This window comes from Melopsittacus undulatus, chromosome 4 (assembly GCF_012275295.1).
Source record: "Melopsittacus undulatus isolate bMelUnd1 chromosome 4, bMelUnd1.mat.Z, whole genome shotgun sequence".
NCBI classification, from domain to species: Eukaryota; Metazoa; Chordata; class Aves; order Psittaciformes; family Psittaculidae; genus Melopsittacus; species Melopsittacus undulatus.
In genome coordinates, this window is record NC_047530.1 from 54,256,857 (window position 1) to 54,281,198 (window position 24,342).

Below are 24,342 nucleotides of genomic sequence, written 5' to 3' on the forward strand. Positions count from 1 at the left end.
TTGTGTAACATCTGTTACCTTGGGGGAGGTTGTGCTGGTTAGAAGATTTCATCATTTTGGACATGCTTATTGAGAACCAGAATGAGGAGTTATGGGCATGGTCTGTGTCACAGTTCAGTTAAAAACTGCTACTGAACTCCTACATCTAAAACCAGATCTTATTTTGTAAGCATAAAAGCAGACAAATAGAACAAACTGGACATCACATTGATCTCTTCCCACCTTCCCCAAATTCCCACTAATATTTAGATCTTGTATAGTTGCTCTAGTGTGTTCTTCCTAGCTGAACCGGTTCTGGAGGTACTACCAAAAAATTCCAGTGCTCGTGTGCCAGACTGTTACTGCTGGTTATGACTATGAAGAGATGCTGAAATGTGGTTCACACATGAGTTAAACTGCACATTTGCAGTTTTCAGACACTTATTTTTCCTGACATTTTGTGTTTGGTTTGGGCTTTTTTGTTTTTTTGTTTGTTTTAGTCTGTTTTCTAAAGGCAACCCCCAAAAAAATTTCCTGAAAACTTTCTGGATCTGTGACCACAAGATGCAAAAATACTGAAATCTGCTTTTGGAGAGCGCTGGAGAACTAGGTGCTGAGAACATGTGCCAGAGTTTTATGACAGATTAAGCAGCAGCCTTGGAGGAATAAGCTCTTCATTAGCAGTAGGAATTAGTGAACTTTGTTAATTTCACAGTTCTGCAGAGCACTGAAACTGCTTGAAGTCATAAAACCAGAACTTCTTCCTCCTTTAGTCCAAACCTTTTTGAAAGGCCATTCAGTATTAGTACAGACTCTTCCCTTGCTGAGTGGAAATTTGTGCTTTGCAGTTGAGTAGAAGCAATCCTTTTGCCAAAACTTTGTCATAAGGAAATGATCTGATGCTGACACACCAGCTATTTATAGGCTAGTGCACAAGATAAATATTTTTTTCTTTTCTATACTATCTTCTTCAGTCTCTCAAGGCTGAGTATGAACTCATCAAATCAATGTTTGGGTCACTGCAAATTATGCAAGGTGAGGGAGGCCTCTATTAGCCAAGATGTGATTGCTTTTCCAAAGTTTACATCAACTGATCATAGGAACAGGGATTTCAAACTTTCTGTTAGATATTCAAGAGATCCACCTGAGATAAAGAACATATTGTTGAAGATGGTGACTCAAATGATATTAATTCAGAATTTAGGACTACTGAATTTTCCCTGTTCTTCAGTGAGATTCTTTTAAAGACATTAACAGGGATAGTTGTGGTCAAGATATCTCCTATTAAAAACAGTCTTGTGCCTTTGTTTAGCATCTGATTTGTAAGAATTCAGCTTATTTTAAAGCTGCAGAGTGTAGCTCTGAGTATAAATTAGGTTGAGAATACCATGACTTAGTTGCAGTTCTCACTGATATGTCAATTGAATCAGGAAATTACACATGGCAAAGGCTGTGGATCTATGTTGTAAATAGATATTATTGATTTTTATCCTCAATTTGAGTTTGAAATCTGCTTGTCTCTTAAATCTGACACAGTACTAAAAAAACCAACTGATTCCTCTGGGATGATTACAATCACCCAAAGGCTAAAGAACCCTTCAGAGAGAGAAAAATGGTGAAATCATTATATAGGATTGTGACTAGGCTTAATTATACTTGGACCTTAAAGACATCATCTCGTTATAAATTGGAGTTTAATATGGATAATTTGATCCTGAGTTTTCAGAAAAACAGCTTGTGTGCTCTGGAGGTGCTAAACACTCAGAAGGGATTTTCCAACTTGTGGAAATGGAGGAAGTTATTATGGGCCTTTTTTTTTTTCTTTTAAGATGCAACATCTGACCCCATAGGGGAGGAAAAAATGTCCTTTGACATCCACCTTGGTTATACATTGGTTATACAACCTGCTTGGTTACATATTATTTGCATTGTCAGCAGCAGGTTTGAATGCAAAAGTACATATTTGCAGTACTATCATAAAAAAATGGCTATTGAGGTGAGTTTCATTCGTACCTTGATAGAAAAATATATTGGAGTGGGAAAGAAAAACCTGTCTGCTCAGTTTCCTCTTTTAATAATCCTATTTGCATTTGATTCAATAATAATATAAACCAATAAACTTCCGTGGAGAATAAAGCATGCAATACTGCAATAAAGCATAAATACTGTAATAAATAATTTATGACAATGTGAAGTATATCATGATGTTACATAAAGATCTTGACCTAATCTATCACAAATTATCTTCTTGCACCTTGTGTTAAGAAGGCAGAGGAGAAAGCCAATTGAACTGGACGGAGTAACTCTATTACCTCAGAAATATTTAGAGGAGATAGCAATCTAGAAAGTAGGAAATTTGGCATATTTTCTTTAGAGCATGGCAATGCTTCCACTTCACTTATCCACTGTTTGCTCTTATTCTTCCTCACATTACTCTTTGGAGTGGAACAGGTTTGAGTGCCCAGTATCAATATCCCCTAGTTGCTGAAGTTTATGTAGTGCATTTACAACAAACACACATTTGAAAAACAATTACTTATGTGACTGTTTAAGAGCAAAGTATATTCTTGCTTCTGATGTGACTTCAGTTTTTTTTCAATGTATTTGGTTTTCTACATTTTAAAATACAGCTTTGTTAACTGATTTGCCAGACCAGGTAATTCAGAGCTGTGAGACAAGTGCCCCAAGTCATGAGAGATATTTAAAACTCATGAGACTTTAGAGAAAAATAGGAATTTGGTTTGATGACTTCTTCCTGAACACCTTTGGTATGCTCTTTGTAGAATATATAAAGCCAGGAAAAAAATTATAAGCAAACCCTGCTAATATAATCAGATAGTTCCAGGATATGGGTCTTTTAAGAGTAATATCAAGACTGTCAATAAAATTGTGAGAGTCTGGCAAGTCTTTTTTTTTGTCTATAATAATTTTTGTCAGTGACAACACTGCTTTATATTCCTCAGCAACTGACGATGAAAGAAGTGAGCTTTCCTTGTTTTGTCCAGTGCACACTCAAGAGCCACTCAAGCTGTTTTGTGAGACCTGCGATACCCTTACATGCCGTAGCTGTCTTCTGACAGAGCATAAGGAACACAGGTACAACACATTGATTGTTTAATCATTATCCTATCTAAAACTGTAGCTAATTTAGATTTAAGACTGTCTATTTCCTGCCAGCTGCACTTGCAGGCTAGTTCAAACTTAACTGAACTCAGTTCAGTTCTCTTATGCCTAAGCAGTGTAACGTGTGGCTTACTGCCCTCACAGAATCATTCACTACTCTGTACAGTGTGTACCTTTCCAATTGTATCGTCTGCCCAGATACTATCTATGCATGCATATAGTTCATTGTGATTGTGCTTAAAGGCACAAAATTAAGTCAGTACTTCATGCTGTTTGAGTACTTCTGTTTGTCTTTATCAAAGACATCACGACTGTACAACACCAGTTACTGAAATTTGAGCATGCTGCTTGTCTGTGGAAGTGTGTAGGCCATGTAAGGAATTGTCTGTATATAGGAACACTTTTTCTGAGATGAGCCTGCCTGTGTGAGTGACAATAAAGTTCAGCTGTCACAGAAAATATTTGTAGTAGGAAAGAAGCAGGGGACCATGACCAGAGAGGTATTAAGGCAGCTGGTCCCTTAAGCTCATCAACTGATCAGTTCATTACTTATCAACAGAAAAAAAACACAGTGTGAGAATTTCCACTTCTTTCTCAGGTTCAGACATCTTGATGAAGCTTTGCAAAATCAGAGAATTATCCTGGAAAATGTCATCACTAAAGTGGAAGAGAAAAAAAATGGGATTCAGGTTTCAGCTAAGCAGATTGAAGACAGGTGATTGTTATGCATTTTTTTTTCATGAAAGTGAGTGACCAGTTAAAACATTTTCACTAAATGCAGGTAAACGGAAGAAAATGCAGATTTTTTTTTTTATTTTTCATTTTTTTTTACTTGGAGGCTAGGAAGTAATAGGAAAATTAGAAATGTCAAATTCATATTTAAGTGGTACTGAAAAGTCATGGCATTGTAATACATGATTACATAGTCCTTACAAGGCGCGTGAGAGCTGAAATCTTCAGAGTTAACATTTCTTTGTATAATCTGTTCCTGAACTAGAATTTGAAAAGATTATAAATAAAGGCTAATTTAAAAATACTTAATTTCTTCAAGAAACCTCAAAAGAAGCTGCAATTCCAGTCAAGAGTAGTATAAAAATTAAAGTATTTCATTATATTAACTGGATTTCAGCTACTGATTATATGTTGGCTGATGAATCTCTCTTCTGCATTAATAAAGCCATTTGAAACACCTTGAAAGAGTACAAATTGCAAGTGATGTACCTCAGGGGGCTGTTTTGGGACCAATACTGTTTAATATTTTCATCAACAATGTAGAGAGTAGGATAGAGTGCATTTGCAGCAAGTTTGCAGAGAACTCTGCTGAGTGGTATGGGTGATAGCCTGTGGGATGGGATGCCATCCAAAGGAACCTGGACAAGCTTGAGAAGTGGGCTCTTGTGAACCTCACGAGGTTCATTTCAGCAAGGCCAAGTGCAAGGTCCTGCATTTGGGTAGAGGCAATCTCTAGTATCAGTGCAGAATGGGGGATGAAGGGATTGAGGACAGCCTTGTTGAGAAGGACTTGGGGATACTGGTGGATGAAAAACTGGACATTCACTGGCAATGTGCATGCCCATTCCAGAAAGCCAACCATATCCTATGTTGCATCAAAAGCAGTGTGGCCAGCAGGTCAAGGGAGGCGATTCTGGCCCTCTACTCTGCTCCTGTGAGACCCCACCTCTGCATTCAGCTCTGGAGTCCTCAGCACAGGAAAAGACATGGATCTGTTGGAGGGGGTCAAGAGGAGGCACACAAAAAATGAGCAGAAAGATGAAGCAGTTCTCCTGTGAGGACAGTGTGGCAAATTTGAGTTTGTTTAGCCTGGAGAAAAGAAGGCTCTGGGGCAGCCTTATTGTGGCCTTTCAATACTTAGAGGTGGCTTCTAAGAAAAATGGGAACAAACTTTTAGTAGGGTGTGTTGCAATATGACAGGGAATAATGATTTTAAAGTGAAAGAAGGTAGATTTAAACTACTTATAAGGAAGAAAATTTGTACAGTGAGGGTGGTGAAAAAGTGGAAATGGTTACCCAGGGAGGTGGTAGATGCCTCATCCCTGAAAACATTTAAGGTCAAGTTGAAAGAGGCTCTGACCCATCTGCTCTAGCTGAAGATGTCCCTGCTCATTGCAGGGGGGCTGGCCTAGATGGCCTTTTAAGGTCCCTTGCAACCCAAACTATTCTATGTTTGAAGTGTGGGAAGACTTAAAGGAAATGTTATAACTTTCACTGGAGTTCTCTCTCAATAGTTAGATCAGTTCTTCTAACAAACAACTACTAAGCTCTGAATAAATGACATACCAGTTGGCTCATCCAGAGATGTGTATCTCTTACCCATAGGTTGCTTGAAGTAAAACACTTATACAAAAAGGTAGAAAATCAGATAAAAACGGCCAAGATGGTTTTGATGAATGAAATCAATAAACGAACAAACAACCTTCTTGAACAACTTGAAGTAAGTAAGGCTGGCTCCTTTGATACCTTGGGAAATTAAACTAAATTGAATTTAACCCAGTGCTGGTGGAAAGAATATGGACTGTGAGAGTTATTGTCCTTTTGCTTAGGTTTTCTTTTTTTCTTTTTTTTTTTTTTCCCTGCAGAATTTTATGTGGAATCAATGGTTGCCGTAGATACAGGATGAAAAATGTTTAATTATCGTGAATTAACCACGTTTTCTAATGTAGTTACAGACAATATGTGTGCAGCTTTTGAGCACTTACAAAACAAGCCTGCTTCTGGTTTTAATGATTGATTTATAGAATCGATAACAGCACATTTAGCATTCTCTTTCAAAAATGATCCTCTGGTCTGCTTTCTGTAACAGAACTTGAAGTTTTGAGTCTTCAGTTTTGGGATGTCCAGTTGAAGTCTATATGATTTTAATCTGAAATGTGCTGATCACAAAGATTGCTATTGGATCTGATCAGAATTTCCAGTTCTCACTTATTCTTGGGTAATATTGCAGGTATTGCAAAGACAAAGCGCTCAACACTTGCTGATGACCTTTGAATTTACATATTTGATTCAAATATTGGTATTCAGCTAAGTAGCTTTACAAAAAAGAGAAATGTGTGTTTTCATTTCTGTATTATTGAACATTAAGTAAATTCAGGGTTCATATGGTTTGACAACATTTCAGTGTCTGAGTTATCTATAATTGCAACACAATTGTACACACAATTAAGGTACATGTATAGGGCTGTATTGAAATGCATGTAGGGGTATTAAATGAAATCAGGAAGTCCTGGTTTCATATCAATCAAATAAGGGCAGACAGTTCTTCACGTAAGTGGCAAATAAGTGTGACACTCTTTGCTGCAAGATATAGTGCATGGGTTCAAAATTAATGAGGCAAATTCATAGAAAAATGCACTGAGGATGGTAACATAGCCTCTGTCTTTGTGGTCCCTAAGTCATGAATTGCTGGAGACTGGAAGACTGTTCAGAGGAAAAGCTACATGCTTCCCCTCTTTTTATGTATTTTCTTGGGTCTCTTCTGTTGTGTATCGTAAGAGACAAGATAGCTTTCTTGGGTTACATCATTCTGTTAAACCAGAGCCAGAATGATGTAGGTTGCTTGCTCCTGGAAAAGTCGCTGATCTTCCTGAATTCAGACATATGTGTTAAATAGGATTTGTTTTCTTTTTTTGATTGATGGCTTAAGGTGGTTTGTATCTCTAATACATAATGTAACACCAGTGATTGTGTATATTATGTGTGTCTGAAGAATGACAACCATCTTCCACTGATTCACATTACAAACAGAAAATCACCAGTGAAAGGAAGCAGAAATTGGAACAACAACTGCAAGGTGTTGTGCTTTTAAGCAGACAGGTAGAACATGTGCAGAACTTCATCAGCTGGGCAGTGTGCAGTAAAAACAGCATCCCATTTCTCTTCAGTAAAGAACTGGTAAGAGCGATACTTATTTTCTTATTTGAAATTGTGCAATAATGTGAAAAATGTAAGGACTTAATGTTTCTCAAATCAAATGGTTTTTTATTATATTATAATTTGGAATAAAATAATTGTCCTTTGACTTGTCACCAGATTGTATTTCAAATCCAGCGCTTGTTAGAGACAAATTGTAACACAGACACAGACCCTCCTCTGAAGATCAGATTTACTTGGGATTCTTCCTACTGGACTAAACAACTGTCCAAGTTTGGTAAGAAAAAGATATTGTTGTTTATTAGGCATGTGCCTAAAGCTAGACAAGACAGATATGGACAATTCAGTACTTTCTCTGAAGTGCACTCCTTTTTAGTCTTGTCTTCCAGTTCTGTGCCTCTTGTCACATTCTGAAGAAAAGTTAGTGTGGCTTAACTTTCTGGGTTTTCCCTCCAGTTATATCAATCCACCTATTAAAAGACATATATAAATACTGCCCTATAAACATTACCTAGAAATACACCGTATAAATATCATCTTTGGTGGTCTTACAGAATCACAATGTAAGAACACAGCTACTTGTTTAGTGGAAACCCCGTGCAGTACTACCAAATAACTTTTAACTGAAATTACTTAAAATGTAGCATCACCGGCTATAAAACAGCCTTGACTTTGCCCAGCATATTTGAAATTAAGTTCTGTCCCAGCAAGCAATAACTCTGCACAACCCTGTCACTCTGGCAGTCCTTTCAGGAGTACCCTGGGTGCAATGTAGTGTCTGCAGTGGATCTTGTGCTATTTCTCCTTACCCAGGAGCAGCTGGGCTTAGTCACACCCATGTTCCTTGGATCCTTTAGTATCTTAGTGGCCAAGTGACCTGAGCAGTTCTTGAGACACTTACAATTAATGGGCACAAAGATGGCTTTAAGACATCTGCTGAATAATAATTACAATGCTATTTATATAATGAATGTGCATATAGTGACTTTGTTTCCCACTAGCTATGTATTTCTCAACAACAGTGGGTTTTTACAGTAAATTCAGTGTGGTGGTCCAATCAATGATCTAAAAGATTGGTTCTCTTCCCATTTGAAGATATTTAAAATTAGATGGAGTAAAACCCTATCAAAAATATTACAAGGAATAATATTTTCTTGACTGAAAGCATGGACAAGATCCATTCATAGGTCACTTCTGTTTCTAGCTTTTATGATTCTCACCTACATAATATCAATATCTTATTTTTGTCACTTTCACCTTGGAAGTTGCCTTTTGTACCCATACTTTAGGAAAAAAATGAAAGTATAAGCTGTATCCATCAGTTACAATAAGTTGAAATCAGATTTTCAAAGCATTTTCTGCTGTATCAACCATGAGTTCCACTAGTATCAGTGAGAGTTTTGTATGATTTTAAATCACTGAAAAGTCCTGAAAACTTGTCTTGAAAATATGTTGAAGGACTGTTTGCGTAGGGTATTTAAATACCTTTTATATTTGAAATGAAGGCAAAGAGATAGCCACCATTTGCAGTTTTTATTGTGTAAATTTGTCAAGATCATGGAAGGGAGTAAATGTGCTGTTTTTTTCCAGGGGGCTTCACTATGGAAGGTGGAGACATTTCTCACTCAGATGTGCTACTCTGTGGAAATGTGCAAGGGTTACAGACCTCCTTGTATCATGGGCACCGTGCACCAGGATCACAGCTGGAGTCTGTGAGTAGCCAGCCACATGAGTTTCCACCTGCCATTCAGTGTCCTACATCTGTGCGTTGCCCGCACTGCCTGAGCATACCTCACCCAAACAAAGCTCTGCCTTCTTACCAAGACATAAACCGCCATCAGAATTTTCGGCAGCCTCCCGAACTGCATCAGCAGCACTTTCCTCTGCAGTACAGCATACAGCAACATGACAAAGAGCCAAGGGGTGCCCCTGAGCCTATGAAGCTAACACACTCTGGGCTGGAACAGTCAGAGCAGGAGAACATGTCTGGAAGGATGAGAAAGCACTTATCATCCCAGCAGCTGCAGCAGACTGCAGCCATGGGTTATGCTGTTGTATCACATGAAGCTCAGCAAGTACACACAAGCCATTCACAGCCATGTTGCACTCAGGCTTCTTTGCAGACATCAAGTGCACAAGTGCAACTCGGTCATCTCCAGAAGATAAAATCTAACCACTTGCAGCAGCCACCACAGCAGCAGCAGCTGCCGCCAGCATCGCCACCATCAGGTCAGAATGAGAACACCCACAAACAGGTAATCCAGCAGAGCCTGGACATAATGCATCACCAGTTTGAACTGGAGGAGATGAAAAAGGATTTGGAGCTTCTTCTGCAGGCCCAAGGACAGCCCAGCTTGCAGCTGAACCAAGCTAAGCCACCTCAGCATGTTCAACAGACCATAGTTGGTCAAATAAACTACATAGTGAGGCAGCCAGCCCCAGTTCAGCAGCAAATCCAAGAGGAAGCACAAGTAAGTTCTGAAAAAGTTCTTTCCTACTGCATTTAGCCAATGTAAGATCAGAAATGGGAGATGTCTTTGAGATTTCATGTATTTGGTTGAACTTTGTGTTATTGTCTTGTCTATGTTTGTATTCAGCAGAGGCTCCATGCCTCCTGCAGATTGAACCAAAATTTGCTTTAAAGTGCATAAACAGCCAGAATCCCAAAGATCTTAATCTCCAAATAGACAACATGAGCAGCAGGTGGGGAGGATAAAAGCATCATCTCTCCTCCTTTCTGAATAGGTAACTGGAGGATTGCAGTAGTTTCTGCATTTATACTCCTTTTTCTGGAAATTTTAATCTCTGAGTCCTTGAAATAGATTCCCTTTTAATTCTGAATACTGGTGGAAAGAGATTGAAGAACATCCTTTTTTTGTTTGATAGTTATTTCCTGTTCCACTGGTAACTGCTTTTGCTGCTGCATCATAACCTTTCAGATTTTAATCAATATTCACACATGCTGTTATAGTTAAAACTTCCTCAGCAGAGCTAATTTCTTCCTTTTTCCTCTGTTGGTAAGAATCCTGCTTTTGAAAAAGGGACAGTGCTACATGGTGAAAATCCAAACTGCAAGGTGGAAAAAGAAGGGGGGTAGTGAGCAAGCAGCTGCATGGTTCTGAGTTACTGGCTGGGCTTAAACCACGATAGTTCCACGATAAAGTGGCTTTGAAACTCAGTCAAAACACTGCGAATTGCAGTGGAAAGGTGGCTGGGACTTCCTGTTGTGTAAATTCTGTAGAGTTCCTACCCTGAATAGCTCTTAAAGAAGTTTACCTCTGGGGGCAGACTTCAGGCTTTTGAAATAGCTGTACATTTCAGCATCTTTATTGATTTTATTTTATTTCTTTTTTTTTAAATTCATTGTTTTTGGAGAGAAATCTCGAAATCTTTCTCTGTTCATTTATCTTTCTGTTTAGTGTTACTTTGAACATCTTTGTAGTTTTAGAGTCTTCCCAGTCTTGTAATATTTTGTATGCTGTGAGTTGATGTGATTTCATTACCATTTTTTGTTCTGAGATGTTGAAAACACAAATTCTTAATTGTGATTTCTAGGTCTGTGAGAGTTCCCCTGAACTTGATGCCCAGAAGCCTGTAATTCCTCATGACAAAAGTGATAGTCCCTCCCTGTCAGAGTCACTGGAAGAAGCCAGTGTCAGCAGTCACTCCCCTGAGAGCACATTGCAACAATCGTCTTTCCATCCAGTGAGAAAGGTATAAAGACCTTTTTAAAAGATATATTTTAAAGGGAAAACCTGGTTTGATAATACTGAATATGATATGGCTTTGGAACATTCAATCAGGTTGAAAAAAGATAAAATATAGTAAACATCAACAAAATGGCTTTTGGATATTGGAAGACAGTCATAGCCTAACCTGCGCTGTACTGTGCTGTAGCCAGGATCAGCAAATAGTAGTGTTTAGGTCTGGCTGGCATGATTTTTAAGCGTGAAGTTGGTAGATAAGTAGAAAACCTATTTCTTCACTGAGAAAATGTTCTGTAGTCCTGATCTCTAGGGCATTAACTAACTAGCTCTTGCTAACTACCATACTAGCAGCCGTTAATCTGGGAGAACTGGGGAGGGGGCACAAGTCAAAGATTCTAATGAAATCAGGCCTGACGAACATCCTTCAAAGTAGTTGCCCTGGAAATAACACCAATAATTATTACTTAAGATGTGGTGTCTGAAAGGTATATAATTCTGATATGCTCCTTCTCCTTGTTCATGTAGAAGCAAAAAACAATGATAGGTTTCTATACCTCTACAATTCTTCAGCACATAATAGAACCATGCTTTGATACTCCTACCTACTGGGAAGCCCTAACTATTGAAGAAGCAGCATAAAGAAAAACCAGGAGGTCTGATCTTTATCAGTAGATACTTGCTGGCTCTGGGTATCACCTGTGTATTTGAGACAGAGAAACTGCCCTTTACAGATTGTTTAAAACACCCCAAACAGCACTTCATATTCTGTTTGCTCAAATTTGTTTGGTATTTCTGTGCATGACTCATGTTGTGTACTGTGTAGAAGTCTAATGAATATGTGAATGATGAATATGTGTGATATTGTGGAAGAACTCATCTTTCCAAACTAGCCCCCAAAAGGAAGTTATTTTATTATTCTTTACTATGTAGCTCTGTTGACCCAACATATTTATGATGCAATATGCAATCAGAGAGTTGTTTGAGATCCTTCTGGGAATTTTAGAGACTTGGAAAGGTAATGATTACTGCGAGTGTAGAAGCAGAATGAGAATCAGGTTTGGAAGCCACAAAGAAATCTGCAATTGCTAACTTAACCCTGTAGATGTGATGGAATTTCTGGATCAGGCTGATGATATCACAACATTCTGAGATGATGCTCTTTGGCTCTGAACTTTCACACGTGGAACTGAATCTCCCTTGACCTCCGATAGAGCACAGGACTGAGGAAAGCTATGCAAATTTTCTAGGATAGAAGTACCTTTACTTTAGGATATGGCTGTAAAAATTGAAGATGTGTATTTAAAGCCTGAACAAGACCATGAACTGGAGCACATACTGCTTTGTAATGCAGGCACACCCTCAACGTTATTTGTGAAAATGACTAACTTAGCTAACTAACTGTCGTGGTTTAAAACCAAGTCCGCACAGCTCGTTCACTCACTCCCCCCTCCTTGCTCCCCCAAATCCCGGAGAGTTAGGAAGGAGAATCCAAAGAATGTAGCCCCTATGGATTGAGATAAGAATGGTTTAATAACTAAGGCATAACACAAATCACTCCTGCTACTACTACTACAGATAATAATGATAAAACCAATAACAAATGAAGAGAATACAACACCTCACCAGCCACCGACCCATAACTCACCCCACCCTGCCTGACCGAGCACCAACCGATACCTCCTCCATCCCCCCAGAGCTCCAGCCCTTCCTGGTTTCTCCCGGTTACCTCCTGGGTATGACGTGCTATGGTATGGAATACCTCATTGGCTAGCCTGGATCAGGTGTCCTGTCTCCCCTTCCTCCCGGCCTCCCTCCTTCCCTGGCAGAGCACGAGCTCAGAAAAGGCCTTGGACAAACCGAACGTTTGAGCAGTAACTCAAAACATCCTTGCTATCAGCAACCGTTCTCAGCCCGAAAGTCAAAACACAGCACTGCACCAGCTACCAAGAAGGAGAAAAATGACTGCTACTGCTCAAACCAGGATACTAACCAACTGTCTAGAGGCTTTTACTACATGCATATTGAAGCAGCTGTCTATTGTGTTCTGGACCTGTAAAGGAAGGTTATTCTTAACATTTTAAAAAAGAATAGTCAGAAAGATGAAAGAAAATGGAAGCAGATGTGCAAGAGAGAGACTAGTGTAGTCTGGTGGAAAAATTAGGAGAAGAAAAAAGGAAGGGCTGATTTGTTGCTGTACAAGTTGAGAAGACAGCAAGAGGAGGATACTCCTAGAAAAGAGAAAACCAAACCAAACCAAAACAGATTTTTTTCTAATGGTGCTGAGAAGCATATGCTCTTGTGCCTGGCACCTCTGCAAGAAATCAGGACATTCATCAGCTACAGTACCCCATCTTTGCTTGTATATGTCTGGGGTGAAGCCACAATGTACTGACAGCTCTGGCAATGGCTAATTAGAAATATGTGGGGAAAGAGTACACTAAGGAAGCCCTTGAAATACATTCTTTGTAAATGCTGTTTAGAAAACGTCTGACTACTTTTGCTGACAATCAGATTAAATCTAGATTTAGGTTGGTTCCTGTTTAAGAACAAGGAGATGTGTCTGTGCATTCGTATCTGTGTTTCACCTGATTAAATGTCTTCATGCTCATTTCCAGACAAAAAGTTCTGTATAGGTGTTTGTACATTTAGCTTTCCAATGGCCCAAATTCAGAACATTTCATCTCTCGCACATTCTTGGAGGACATGGATGTGAACACACATGGAAAATATCGTTGAAAAAATAACTAGAGAAGCCTTTACTACCTGGAGGAGAATTGTATTCTGCCTTTGAAGAGTATTTGGTACTGGACTTCTTGGCCTTATATTGCAGTTCTACTGAACTCTGACAGCCTCTGTTGTGTGCAGCATTCCTAATGGAGTAATTCTCTGGCTGCTGAGATTCTTTCATTAAAGAGAAATCAGTGTGAACCAGAATGTAGCAAAACTTAGAATTAACTGTTTAGTGATATGTTTACCAAGATCTGTAAAAAATAAAAGCTTCCATTAGCCCAGTGGTTTCCTTCATTTTGGAGGGAGCAAGGCTTGATTTCTTATGTAATTAAACGTCTGTGCATTAATTTTAAAACATGTTTATGGTATGCATGTGATACCATTGACTGATAACTAGATGAATTATCTTCATACAGGATCGTACTTATGTGTGAAAAAATGTCGAGCAGATGCTATTAATAGTTTGGGATCACAACATTAATCATAAATGGGGAAACCACAAGTACATTATTCAGATCATCCCAGAGAAGTGCTAACACAGCCATTACTCCATGGTGTGAGGCACTTGTATGCCATATGAGTGCTTTTGAGTTCAAGGAATGTTTGGTTAGAAACACTGACATCAAGGCTACCGCTATCTTAAAGGCTGGAGTAATTGCTCTCTGTGCCCACCTGGTTGTTATGCATGTATATAGTATAGTCTCAAAAACATGTAATTTCAGTTATGTGTGGGCTTGGCTTGTTTCACTGTTTTTGAACATCAGTGGCGACATTTTATCAGTCTTTCTGTCTTCCTGTGTATTCCTTTAAATATTCTTTCTTTGTGAATCAAATATTTTGTGCAGAATAAATGTTTCTGTACTTAGACCACTGATTGTTTGAGATGAGTACTGCACTTAGCATAACTTTGGGCTTAATTAGCAACTTTTAAGAATAGGGGAATAGAAATGGGAGATTTCTATCTGTGCAAAGTGGACATAATTTTCTCTTCACCCTCTCCTGTCAGTATACTTCACTCATGTAGCCAGGACTTCTGTTTTGGATTGTGAAGTTGTTCTGCTTCCATGCCTGTCAAATACCCAACCTCTCCAGTAAGAATGCCAGCAAGACAGAGGACAAAGCTGAGAAAAATTTTGGTGATACCTGAACTTTTTCTCTGGGGAATCTTGGAAAGCTCCAGGAAACAGATTTTATTCAAGCTATCGAATTGCTGAGTTGCAGTGTGAAGGACTGATTTCTCAATTAGATTAACAATTTTATAGGAAGGGTTACTAACCTTCTGCAGCGATGTGGTACTCCTGTTGCTTTTACATAGTATGATATTGAGTTATTAATCCGTGCACAGGACTGGAGAGGTCATCGCTTCTGGAGCAAAGATGACAATAATAGGATATTTTTGGTCTAATTGTGTTTTCAGGAGTAAAAAAAAGGCATACAATTCCTGTTTTGTTTACGTGTACCTAATTGTCATTTGTGGCTGTGATGAGCAAGAGGTCTAAAGGCTGTCCCTAGCATTTGAAGAAATGTCATCATTACTGTACCTCTATAGCACAAATCTGTAGCTTGAGTCTCAGCTACTGCTGGAACAGACATTGGTGTTGCAGGGCCAGATGGACACCTCTCCTCTGACTGCGTAAGTGCAACCCTTTCTCTAGATAGGAACAGGACCTTTACTTTGGGGAGAGAGGGTTCCTTGTTTTGTCCAGCTGCTGGGTTAGGTCCTGGGCAGTGGAACACTCTGTACCACCTCCACTCACCCTAAAAGCCTAACTGGCTTAGGCACACATGGTTCTCTCTTCTGCGACACTTGTCAGTTGTTGGTAGATTCACGGAACAGTAGAATCACTGAATAGTTTGGGTTGGAAGGGACCTTAACATCATCTAGTTCCAACCCCTCTGCCATGGCAGGGACACCTTCCACTGGCCCAGATTGCTCAAAGCCCCATTCTGCCTGGCCTCAGACACTTCCAGGGATGGGGTCACCACAATTTCTTGGGGCAACCTGTTCTAGTGTCTCACCACCCTCATAATGAAGAATTTCTTCCTAATATCTACTCTAAATCTACCTCCTTTCAGCTTGTCCTATCACTACATTCCCTTGGAAAAAGCCCCTCTCCAGATTTCTTGTAGGTCCTATTTAGGTACTGGAAGGCTGCTCTAAGGTCTCCCCAGAACCTTCTCTTCTCCAGGCTGAATAAGCCCAGCTTTCTTGGCCTGTCTTCACAGCAGAGGTGTCCCAGCCCTATGACGATCTTTGTGGCCTTCCTCTGGCCTCTCTCCAACAAGTCCGGTGTCTGTCAAACACAGGTTTGGTTTCACAGGTTTCAGTCTATTGCCTGATAGTTCAGTAGGATGCCTTCTTGTTCTTCTATTAGGAAAACCAGTGAATAGATTATTCACTAATATATAGCTTATTCTGTATTCACTGCCTTCATAATATCCATATTTTGTAGGTTTATACTGAATTTCCTCTCAAACATTTCTTTTTGAAGCTGACAAATGATTACTCATCTCTCTAGTTGCTTGTCTCTACTGTGTTTTGTTTTGGTTTTTGTTGTGTTTGGTGTGGTGGGGTTTTTTTTGTTGTTGGTTTGGTGTTTGTTTTTGTTTTACTGGAGTCCATTCTATACTTTGCTCCTTTATATGTTCGGCTGTTTCACCTATATAAAAATCCTTTTTGTGACAGGGTGACCAGAAATAGTAAGCAAGGTTTAAGCACATGTAAACTTTGTATAGTGCTATAACACTGGTTTTTATATTGTTCTTTTTGATTCACAGTAAGTCCCAGATTCTTAGTTCAAAAGCTCTGTTTGTCTTAAGAACCCTAAAGTACTTGAAACAGGGAAATCCTAGAAAACATTTTATGCCATCCAAGGAGCACTCTTGAGAGCACTCTGGGAGAGGCTTCTGGTTTATTCCATTTATATGCAATGGTGGCATTTCATGCAAGACTAACACAGTGACGGTGCATGCTGCAACCTCTTAGCATCTTCTGGACTTGGTGGATTCTAGGCTCTGATGTGCCAGTGCTGCTGTTGCTACAGGGTTATCAGAGAGAGCAGTTGAACTTAGTCTGCTGTAGGTGGCATTCATGGGTATTTTGCTCCAACACATTTGCCTGAAACTTTATTAATGACAACTCTTCCATCTTAGTGGCAAGTGATTATTTATTTATCTTTAAAAGCATGTGAAATCTGTGGAAGAGGGGTTTGGTGTAACAGCTCAGGTTTTACTTTTGTTACTATTGCACTGAGCGCGTTGTGAGTACTTAGTGACTGAAAATAAGAATAATTTAATATCCATTCCTAGGAATTTGAGTCCAAGCTTGGGACTGAGGCAGGTTTGTTGCAATGCAGGTTTTTTTTCTAACTACTATGAATTTTAGGGGGATTAGAGGTGAAAGAAATAATGATAACAGCCTGGAATTTAGTGTCCTGCAAATTCCTAACGTATCAGAATACTTTTTAACTTTAAAAAACTGAGCTGATCAAGCAGAAATGCATTCATGCTTAATGCAATTAGGTACATTTCTCAGAATGGAGATTTAACAAAACCTTTTCATTTGACCTGGAAAAAAAGGATAAATAAAACATGATGCTGCTTGCTCCATACAATCTCTTCCTCCTTCCACTTTAAGTCATCTCCAATTTATTCAGACAGAATGTAAGGCAGATTTGGATTCTTTTTCTCACAGAACCGGAAAGGAAATCCTTTGGATTCTATTCCAAAATTGGGAAATACGATTAGGAAATGTGTAGACTGTGTTATCAGTGCTGCTGTGTGCGGTGAGTTAAGCAACTGGATTGGAGTAGTACATTTGTTTAACCTCCCAGCATAATGAGCTGCCAGGGGGATTGCTCCACTTAATAGCAGCCTTTCATTACTCTGCAACCATTTGCAGCATGTTATTTCTCTTATAGCAAAGAGAATTGGCGGTTCCTAGTTTTGGCTTTCTTTATCTGTGACACTTAATGTCAACAGCCTTGAGACTTTGCCAAAACAACCCTAACAAATCCTAATTCCAGTGTTTCAAGGTAAGTATTTGCTTCTCAGAATTCTTCTGTATTAGTGCTGCATGTTTACACTGGACATTTTAAATGCAACAGTGATCAAAGAAATATTTGAACAATATGTTTAGTTTTTGTTCTCTGAAGGCACTTTGCATGTTCTTTCTTCTTACCTTTCCCTACCATAGCTATGAAATTTGTGGTAGAAGGCATTTTGGGGTGGTGATGCTGCTGCCATTATAATATAAGAATCATCAGACCAAAATTAATTATGAGACAATGAGAATTCCATTTATAATGACACAGATGTAGTTCAATGTGCCAGGTTGTATATTAAAATGTCAAAAGTTTCCAAATTAACCTACAGCTGAAGCCACCCTGTACCCCAGAGCATAATTAATGCTTGTTGTTGTTCAAATGGTCAATGTAAAAGCAATAGAGCTTTTATAAAACAGAGATAAATTCTTTAAAGGCATCCCATTTGCAAAAACTAGCTGAACTCTCAAGGGAAAGAGAAATTTTTGCTAATGGCAAAAGAAATGATTATTTTAGGGAGTGAATTAATAGGCTATTAATGAGCCTTGTTCCCAGTGCATTGTTCACTTCACACTTGACAGCAGCTCTATGGATCAGAATGGAATGTGTCTGTTCTTAACTGTGAGTTTTAATATTTTGCACTGCAAGATCATAATGTTGCTTCATCATTAAAATAACCACAAAATTAACTTTTGCCCCAAGGGAAAGACAGATGGCAGTTTGATGGCCTCATTATTCTTTTTTCCTTTTAACAAGCATAAGGTTTTATATTGGCTTATATAATCTAAAAAGATTTCTGAAGAAACTGATGCTGTCTAGAAGACTAAAAAGATAGACCTATGTAATGCTGTTGAATTTCATCTTTCAAAGAATTGTTGTTACTACAAAGTTTTATGTATGTGTGTGTCTATTTTTTTGCTGCAGTAAGAGTTGTCCCAGTGACTACTCCCAGTAAGTAAACTTGTCTCACTGAAGTCAGGAGTAAGCCTACCACTGTCTTATTTGGGCTAACATTTTGTCTGCAGTGTATACAGTTACACACTGACGGGTCTTCATAGGGTCAGGTCTCCATATGTAATAGATGATGGCACACTCTTGTGACACAAGTAAAGGAATATGTGTGTGGTTAGAAGAAGTGAATAGCCACAAGGTCTTCAGTTAACTTGCTATGGTGGTGTACCTACCATGTGTGTGCCTCAGCATGCCCATTTCCAGTGAAGCACTAGGTAGTTCCTATTAACTCAGACAAGAATTTGTGGATGCTTCGTGGTTTTGAGAATCTGGCTAAATAAATATTTAACTACCTCACAGGGACTTGATTAATACGCACAATGGGGTTTGAAATAAGGGGGAAAGACAAGGCTGATCACGTCCATCTGTTCAGTTCAGGCATTAACTCTACTTATTTGTTTTCTGTATATAAGAACAATTCTCATGTTTATTTTGTCATCTGAAAAAGGCTTGTGATAAAAAGAGCGATGGTATGGGAAGGAAAACGTGTTCTTGATAGACAACATTTGTCACTGCATGTGCAGGAACCTGTCATGAGAACATTATGACAGCAAATGAACATTTTTGATCTTTGCAGACTTCTTAGGATGTGTGACCATGAAAGCTGGATTCCTTTCTGACCTACTTAAATTGGTTTGAAACATGAACACTCTATCAGACAGAGCATACAGAAAGCTGTGCCTCCACCAATGCATTTCCTCATTTACTGTGTTCTAGTTTTCAGCTTAAACGTAAGGTAGAAAGGACATGGTTGACTAGTTCCAGCTGCTTCCAATAAGTTATTATAGCTCAGGTAGCTTAGATTTAGGGACATTGATTTGACTCACTAGGAGGAAAATGGCCAATGCCCTGGCCGCAGAGACTCAGCATTCACTGTGTGCCTTCTACATGAAAGGACTGTTTAGAACACACTTGCTAGAGCACTGTGTGAAGATGGGACAAACATTCCCTGGCACTGTAGAAGAGCTGACCTCTTTCTGTCTCAAATGCAGGTTATTTTGTCTCATTGAATGTAAGTGCTCATTGTTTTGGCAAAACTCCTACTGTCATGTGTATTGCAAACTGAGGAAAGGGAAATTAAATAACATCCATAGGTGAAAATTAATGTCTGTGGGCAGAGAGTTCTCATAGTGCTTTGAAGAAGCAGAGGAATTCAACACTGACTTCTTTGTCATTATGTAAGATTTACATAGGCAGAACTGACAGCTCAATCTAAGCTACTGTCTTTACCATTGTTGGATTAAGATGGACAAAAGTATCAAAATCAAAAATGGAGTAACAGTTGAGAAATACCAATTAAATCTAGGAAATGAGTCCTGTCTCAGATTAATTTCGAAGTCACAGGCCCCTAGCAGGAAAATAAGTGTAACAAAGAAATTAAACTCTAATTCAGACACAATCAACACATTTCTTTCATCTTGATTTATATTACAATGAGTACTACTTACGGTATTATAGCCAAATGGAAAAGATTTATTCAGTCAGTTATGAAGGGTGATACGCCAATGAACTATGACGAAATAAATGGAAAAGTGTTTTCAAATGACACAAATCTCCATACTTCTTAAGACTACTTATACTTGCTTCATACGCACACTAAGAGAGAACTGATTTGAGCACAGGCGCACATTCCTGGATGCAAGGCAGCTTAAGGAAGTCACCTATATGGGTGGATTTGTTTTGTTTTGCATAGGAGTATTTCTGTGGGTTTGACAATGACAAATCATGAGACAGTAGAAAATTCATGTTACTGAAACTGTTTCAGAGACTTTGGTAAAAAGTCCTTTTCTTTGGAAACTAGATGTTACATCCTTTCCTCATTAGCACATGTAGGATGTTTCTGGATTTATGCTATGATATTTAAAGCGCAAGTGGTGTAGGTTTCAATGGGACAGACTCACTAACTAGCATGAACTTTTCACCATTAGTGAAAACAAGTGTTTCATCTGTGTCAGAGCTGAATCTTTTTTCTTCTGAATAAAATAATCTGATGATTTTTGAATAAAGTGATAAAAAGTCTGATCTGAATCTTACTTGCTTTGGAACAACTTAACAGTAGTTAGTAGAGTTTATATCAAGAATTCATTTAGTACAGTGTTCTACATGCCTAGACTTCCTGTTCATTGTAGGAAGTTAAAAATCAGGATCCTTTGTACTGATCAGAGGAAGATGTTTTTGTATATCACAGAAAAGTAACCCAGGTGTCTCCTTTTCCAATTTTCAGTTTTAGTAGTGGAAACTCTAAAGCTTTTGGAAATCGTATAAGTTACAATAGACACATGATGCCACTGCTTCATTACCTATAGCTGAAATGGATTATGTCATCCATTATAGAAAGAACAGCAACATTTTGCTTCTGAAAAGCTTATTAACATATTGTTTGTTTTTTCTTTTTACTTTCCCCAGCATTCGGCATCCTTAAGTGTTTTGGGCTTTTCCAGCGGTTTAGAAATGGAACTACCTTCAATGAGGTTATCTAGCTCACCTGATCCACACATGCAAGCTGCAGCTGCTGAAACTCTTTGCCCATACCCAAGAGCCCTTTGTGATTGTGATACTCCATCAGAGTCAGTGTCCAGTTACACCTTGGTGTTGGGCAGAGCTCCAAGTGACCTAAGCCCTGGGGCTGCCGCTGGCCATGCACCAGGTGATGCACTCCAGGGCAGCACTAAGTGCAAGGTAGGAAGTACTTGAACTCCTCTACTGAAAGGGAATCCACTTTCATTGGTAGCATATGTTTTTGTAGTCAGTCAAAGGCAGCTGTTTCAGTAGGTAAAGTTTTCCTTATGTGGTATTTGAAAACTAGTTACAAAATTATTTATTTATCTTTTTTTTAAGATGGAAAGAAATAAAACTAACAATAAAATTGTGATTTTTATTTTTTCCTGAAGCTGGAAAATGAAGACTTCAGAATTGTAGATCATCCGCTAGAAAACAACTTGGATGCTGCTGGGCAAGATGTAGTTAATGAATTAACTCTTTCTACACAAAAAGTGCTGGAAGAACCTATTAATCTTTCGATCAAAAAATGTCAGCATTGCACTTCTCCTTCTGAACTGCACAGTAACCCTTCTTTCCTGCCCGTGAATGCCAGAAAGAGAGAACTTAGAAGCAAAGAAGGTACCAGGCTTTTCATTATTCCATTTAGGGTTTTGGTCTTTCTTTCTTTCTTAACACTGTGCATTGCAAGCATTGCAAAGCAGCATGCTTATTAGTGTACTTACACATAAATATGCTTTTCCAACAAGCTTCAAATATTATCAGAGTACTTAATCCAGTGGAAGAGCATTGATCTCATTTTTGGAGGAAAAACATGGAAATTATATGCCTTGAATTTGTAATGTCCTTCATCTATGAACCAGAAACTAGTCTGTCTGTGTGAAGTACCTGGAGTATTGGTTCTCATAGAAGCACTCCTGTTGATGAGACCTCCAGTTATGACTACTGAAGAGCTGGTTTGAAGAGTTCCAAACCAAACTTCTGAAATGTAATGTGCTTTCTGCTAAGTCCTTCACATCAGCAGCATGGCAAATTTTTGTTAGATTGATATATTGCACAGTATGTGCTTTTGCTTGGCTCTGTCTACACTGGAGCATTCCCTTCAGTCAGGGCCTGTTTCTCCAGCCTTAATGGAGAATTAGACCTTACTTAACTCATTTCATGGGGAAATTGCCAGCATCCCTGTGCTACATTGGAAAGCCTCCCTCCTGCAAACTCAAAAAGTCAATGGGGCTATTCATGCAAGCAGGGGATTGCAGGATCAAGCTGTTATCCTGTGACTTATGCCAATATTTGGCTGCCTTTCTCTCTAAAAGATGAATTAATATTTCTACCTCTGTGCCATATTTTTACTTAGAGAATTCTAATTAGTACAAAGGAGGCCTAGCTCAGTGAGCCAAAGAAATGTATTTGTCTTCCCTTACATGTACTATGCCAGATTGTGACAATTATGCCACAATCATTTGTGTGAGTTGTAAGAATCAGGTGCACCCCTAAAAAGCTGTGCCTCAGTCAGGCTTAAGTGTCTCTTAGAGGAGCAGCTTTGTAGTATCTGTTTTGGGTCTTGTGACACTACACAAGGAAAGCAGCTGCAACGTACAGAATCTTACTATCTGTAACAGATGCTCCAAATCTGCAATGTGTAAAGCACTGGTGCTGTTGTGCAAGAGGATGAAAACACTTGAGTGTTGAATTCAATGCTGCTCCCTTTTCACAAGGAAGGATCAGGTGTGAGCAATTCCTGTCCTGCTCTTGCTGTTTAAAGGTGTGCATTGAGGGAAGATCTAAGGAAATAGATTCACCATATGTGGTGTGCACCAGGGAGAGAGGAAACTGTTACAAATGCAACGTTATCTTTGCTGGTGGCTATCTCTAGAGCTTACTGGCTTCAGCAGTGCTGTGCTGCCAAATCCCTTCTGGTATGCTTCTTGTATATACCTCCAATGACTCATTCTTTTCTAATATAAAATCTAAACATTTAAGTTTAATTTACAACAAAACACTTCTTATCCCAGCCCCAAGAGATGTGGGAAAAATTGTACATTTCATCATTTTCCCTCTTACAGCCACTTTTCTTCTAATCATGGTTTGTGTAAACACCCTCTCCTCCCCTCCTCTTTCCTAGACTAAACACATCTGATAGCTTCAGTCTCTCCTCATGGGTCAGAGCTGTGAATTTTTTAAAACCACCTCATTCCCATTGCACTATTTTGGGCTCTCTGCAATTAAGGAGTGCTGCCCACAAACAAATGCAGTGCTGCAGATGAGGCCTCTGGGGTGCCATGCAGAGCCAGAATACCAGCTCATTGTGTTTTACATTCCTCACTGCTGGCGATATGCTGGCATCTGACTTTTGTGCAGCAGCAGCATTATGTGGTCAACTCACATGTAGTGAACAGTCCATGCTGACTCGTAATTCCTTCTACAGACCTATTACCTTATCAGTTACTTTCCTGTGTGATTACATTAATCTGATCCTTCATAAGCTTAACACTTTGGTATCTTGATTAAGTCTTACTGATTTAGAAGATTCTTCTTCTCTGATACTTTAAGATAATTGTTTTAATCATAAGCATTCTCCACAGTGTTTGCAACCCCTCTAGTTTGATGTTTTCCACAAATTTTATAGGTACTGTTTTTCATGAGCCGAGTTGCTGGTGGAATTGATTAATATTAGGAGCCCAGCACTATTGGAACATTCTCTGGTTTGACAGCATGTAATGAGAGCAGCTCCTTCAGCTCAGCGTGCAGTCACCCTTTAGTAATTCCTGTCAGAGCCATGGCTACCACCCTTCCCCTGCACACCAATCATAAGTGAATAACACTTAACAAGTGATGTTAAATGCACCTTTCCTTGTCAGTCTTGATTCTACTGCATTTCCTGTGGCTGAGAACAGCAGAGTATCTTAGAAGCACATTGTTTTCAAGCCATGGGTTAGGTACCTTTGACCCAAGCTAGGTTTTCTTTAAAAGGCACATTTTCCTCTCACTCACTTGTTTCCAGATAGTCATGATATTTGGTTTGTTTTCTTTTTAGTATAGTCTAGTCAAACTAATTCCTAGCAAAAGAATTACTACGAAGTTTGTTAGTGGACTGGTATTTACGAGGGCATCCACTGGGGCCTTCTTCTCTCATCCATCCCATCTTTCCAAAGCTGTTTTGTTACTCTTGTGTCTAGTATCAGTCAAGAGCTACAGATACTCGCATGATTATATAACAGATAGTTTTCAATTTGTATGTTTATATGTTATATATGGTGGAGGATAGAAAGGAATTATACAGAGTAATTTTGGTCCCTCAGTGAGAGATGGAAGACACAACTTCCTTCCTGTTTTCAAATAACTAGAATTATCCAGAACCT

At 38.9% G+C, this 24,342-nt stretch overlaps 1 protein-coding gene across 1 annotated transcript in view; it reads left to right on the forward strand.

The window, feature by feature from the left end:
• Window positions 1-24,342, forward strand: part of TRIM66 (tripartite motif containing 66) — a 53,569-nt gene that overhangs the window by 20,948 nt on the left and 8,279 nt on the right. Inside the window, exons 4-12 of the mRNA XM_034062141.1 lie at window positions 2,943-3,075; window positions 3,701-3,817; window positions 5,440-5,554; window positions 6,865-7,011; window positions 7,150-7,267; window positions 8,581-9,461; window positions 10,546-10,704; window positions 20,888-21,160; window positions 21,373-21,601. Of these exons, the coding sequence (XP_033918032.1) occupies window positions 2,943-3,075; window positions 3,701-3,817; window positions 5,440-5,554; window positions 6,865-7,011; window positions 7,150-7,267; window positions 8,581-9,461; window positions 10,546-10,704; window positions 20,888-21,160; window positions 21,373-21,601 (2,172 nt within the window). The remainder of the gene's footprint in view (window positions 1-2,942; window positions 3,076-3,700; window positions 3,818-5,439; window positions 5,555-6,864; window positions 7,012-7,149; window positions 7,268-8,580; window positions 9,462-10,545; window positions 10,705-20,887; window positions 21,161-21,372; window positions 21,602-24,342) is intronic.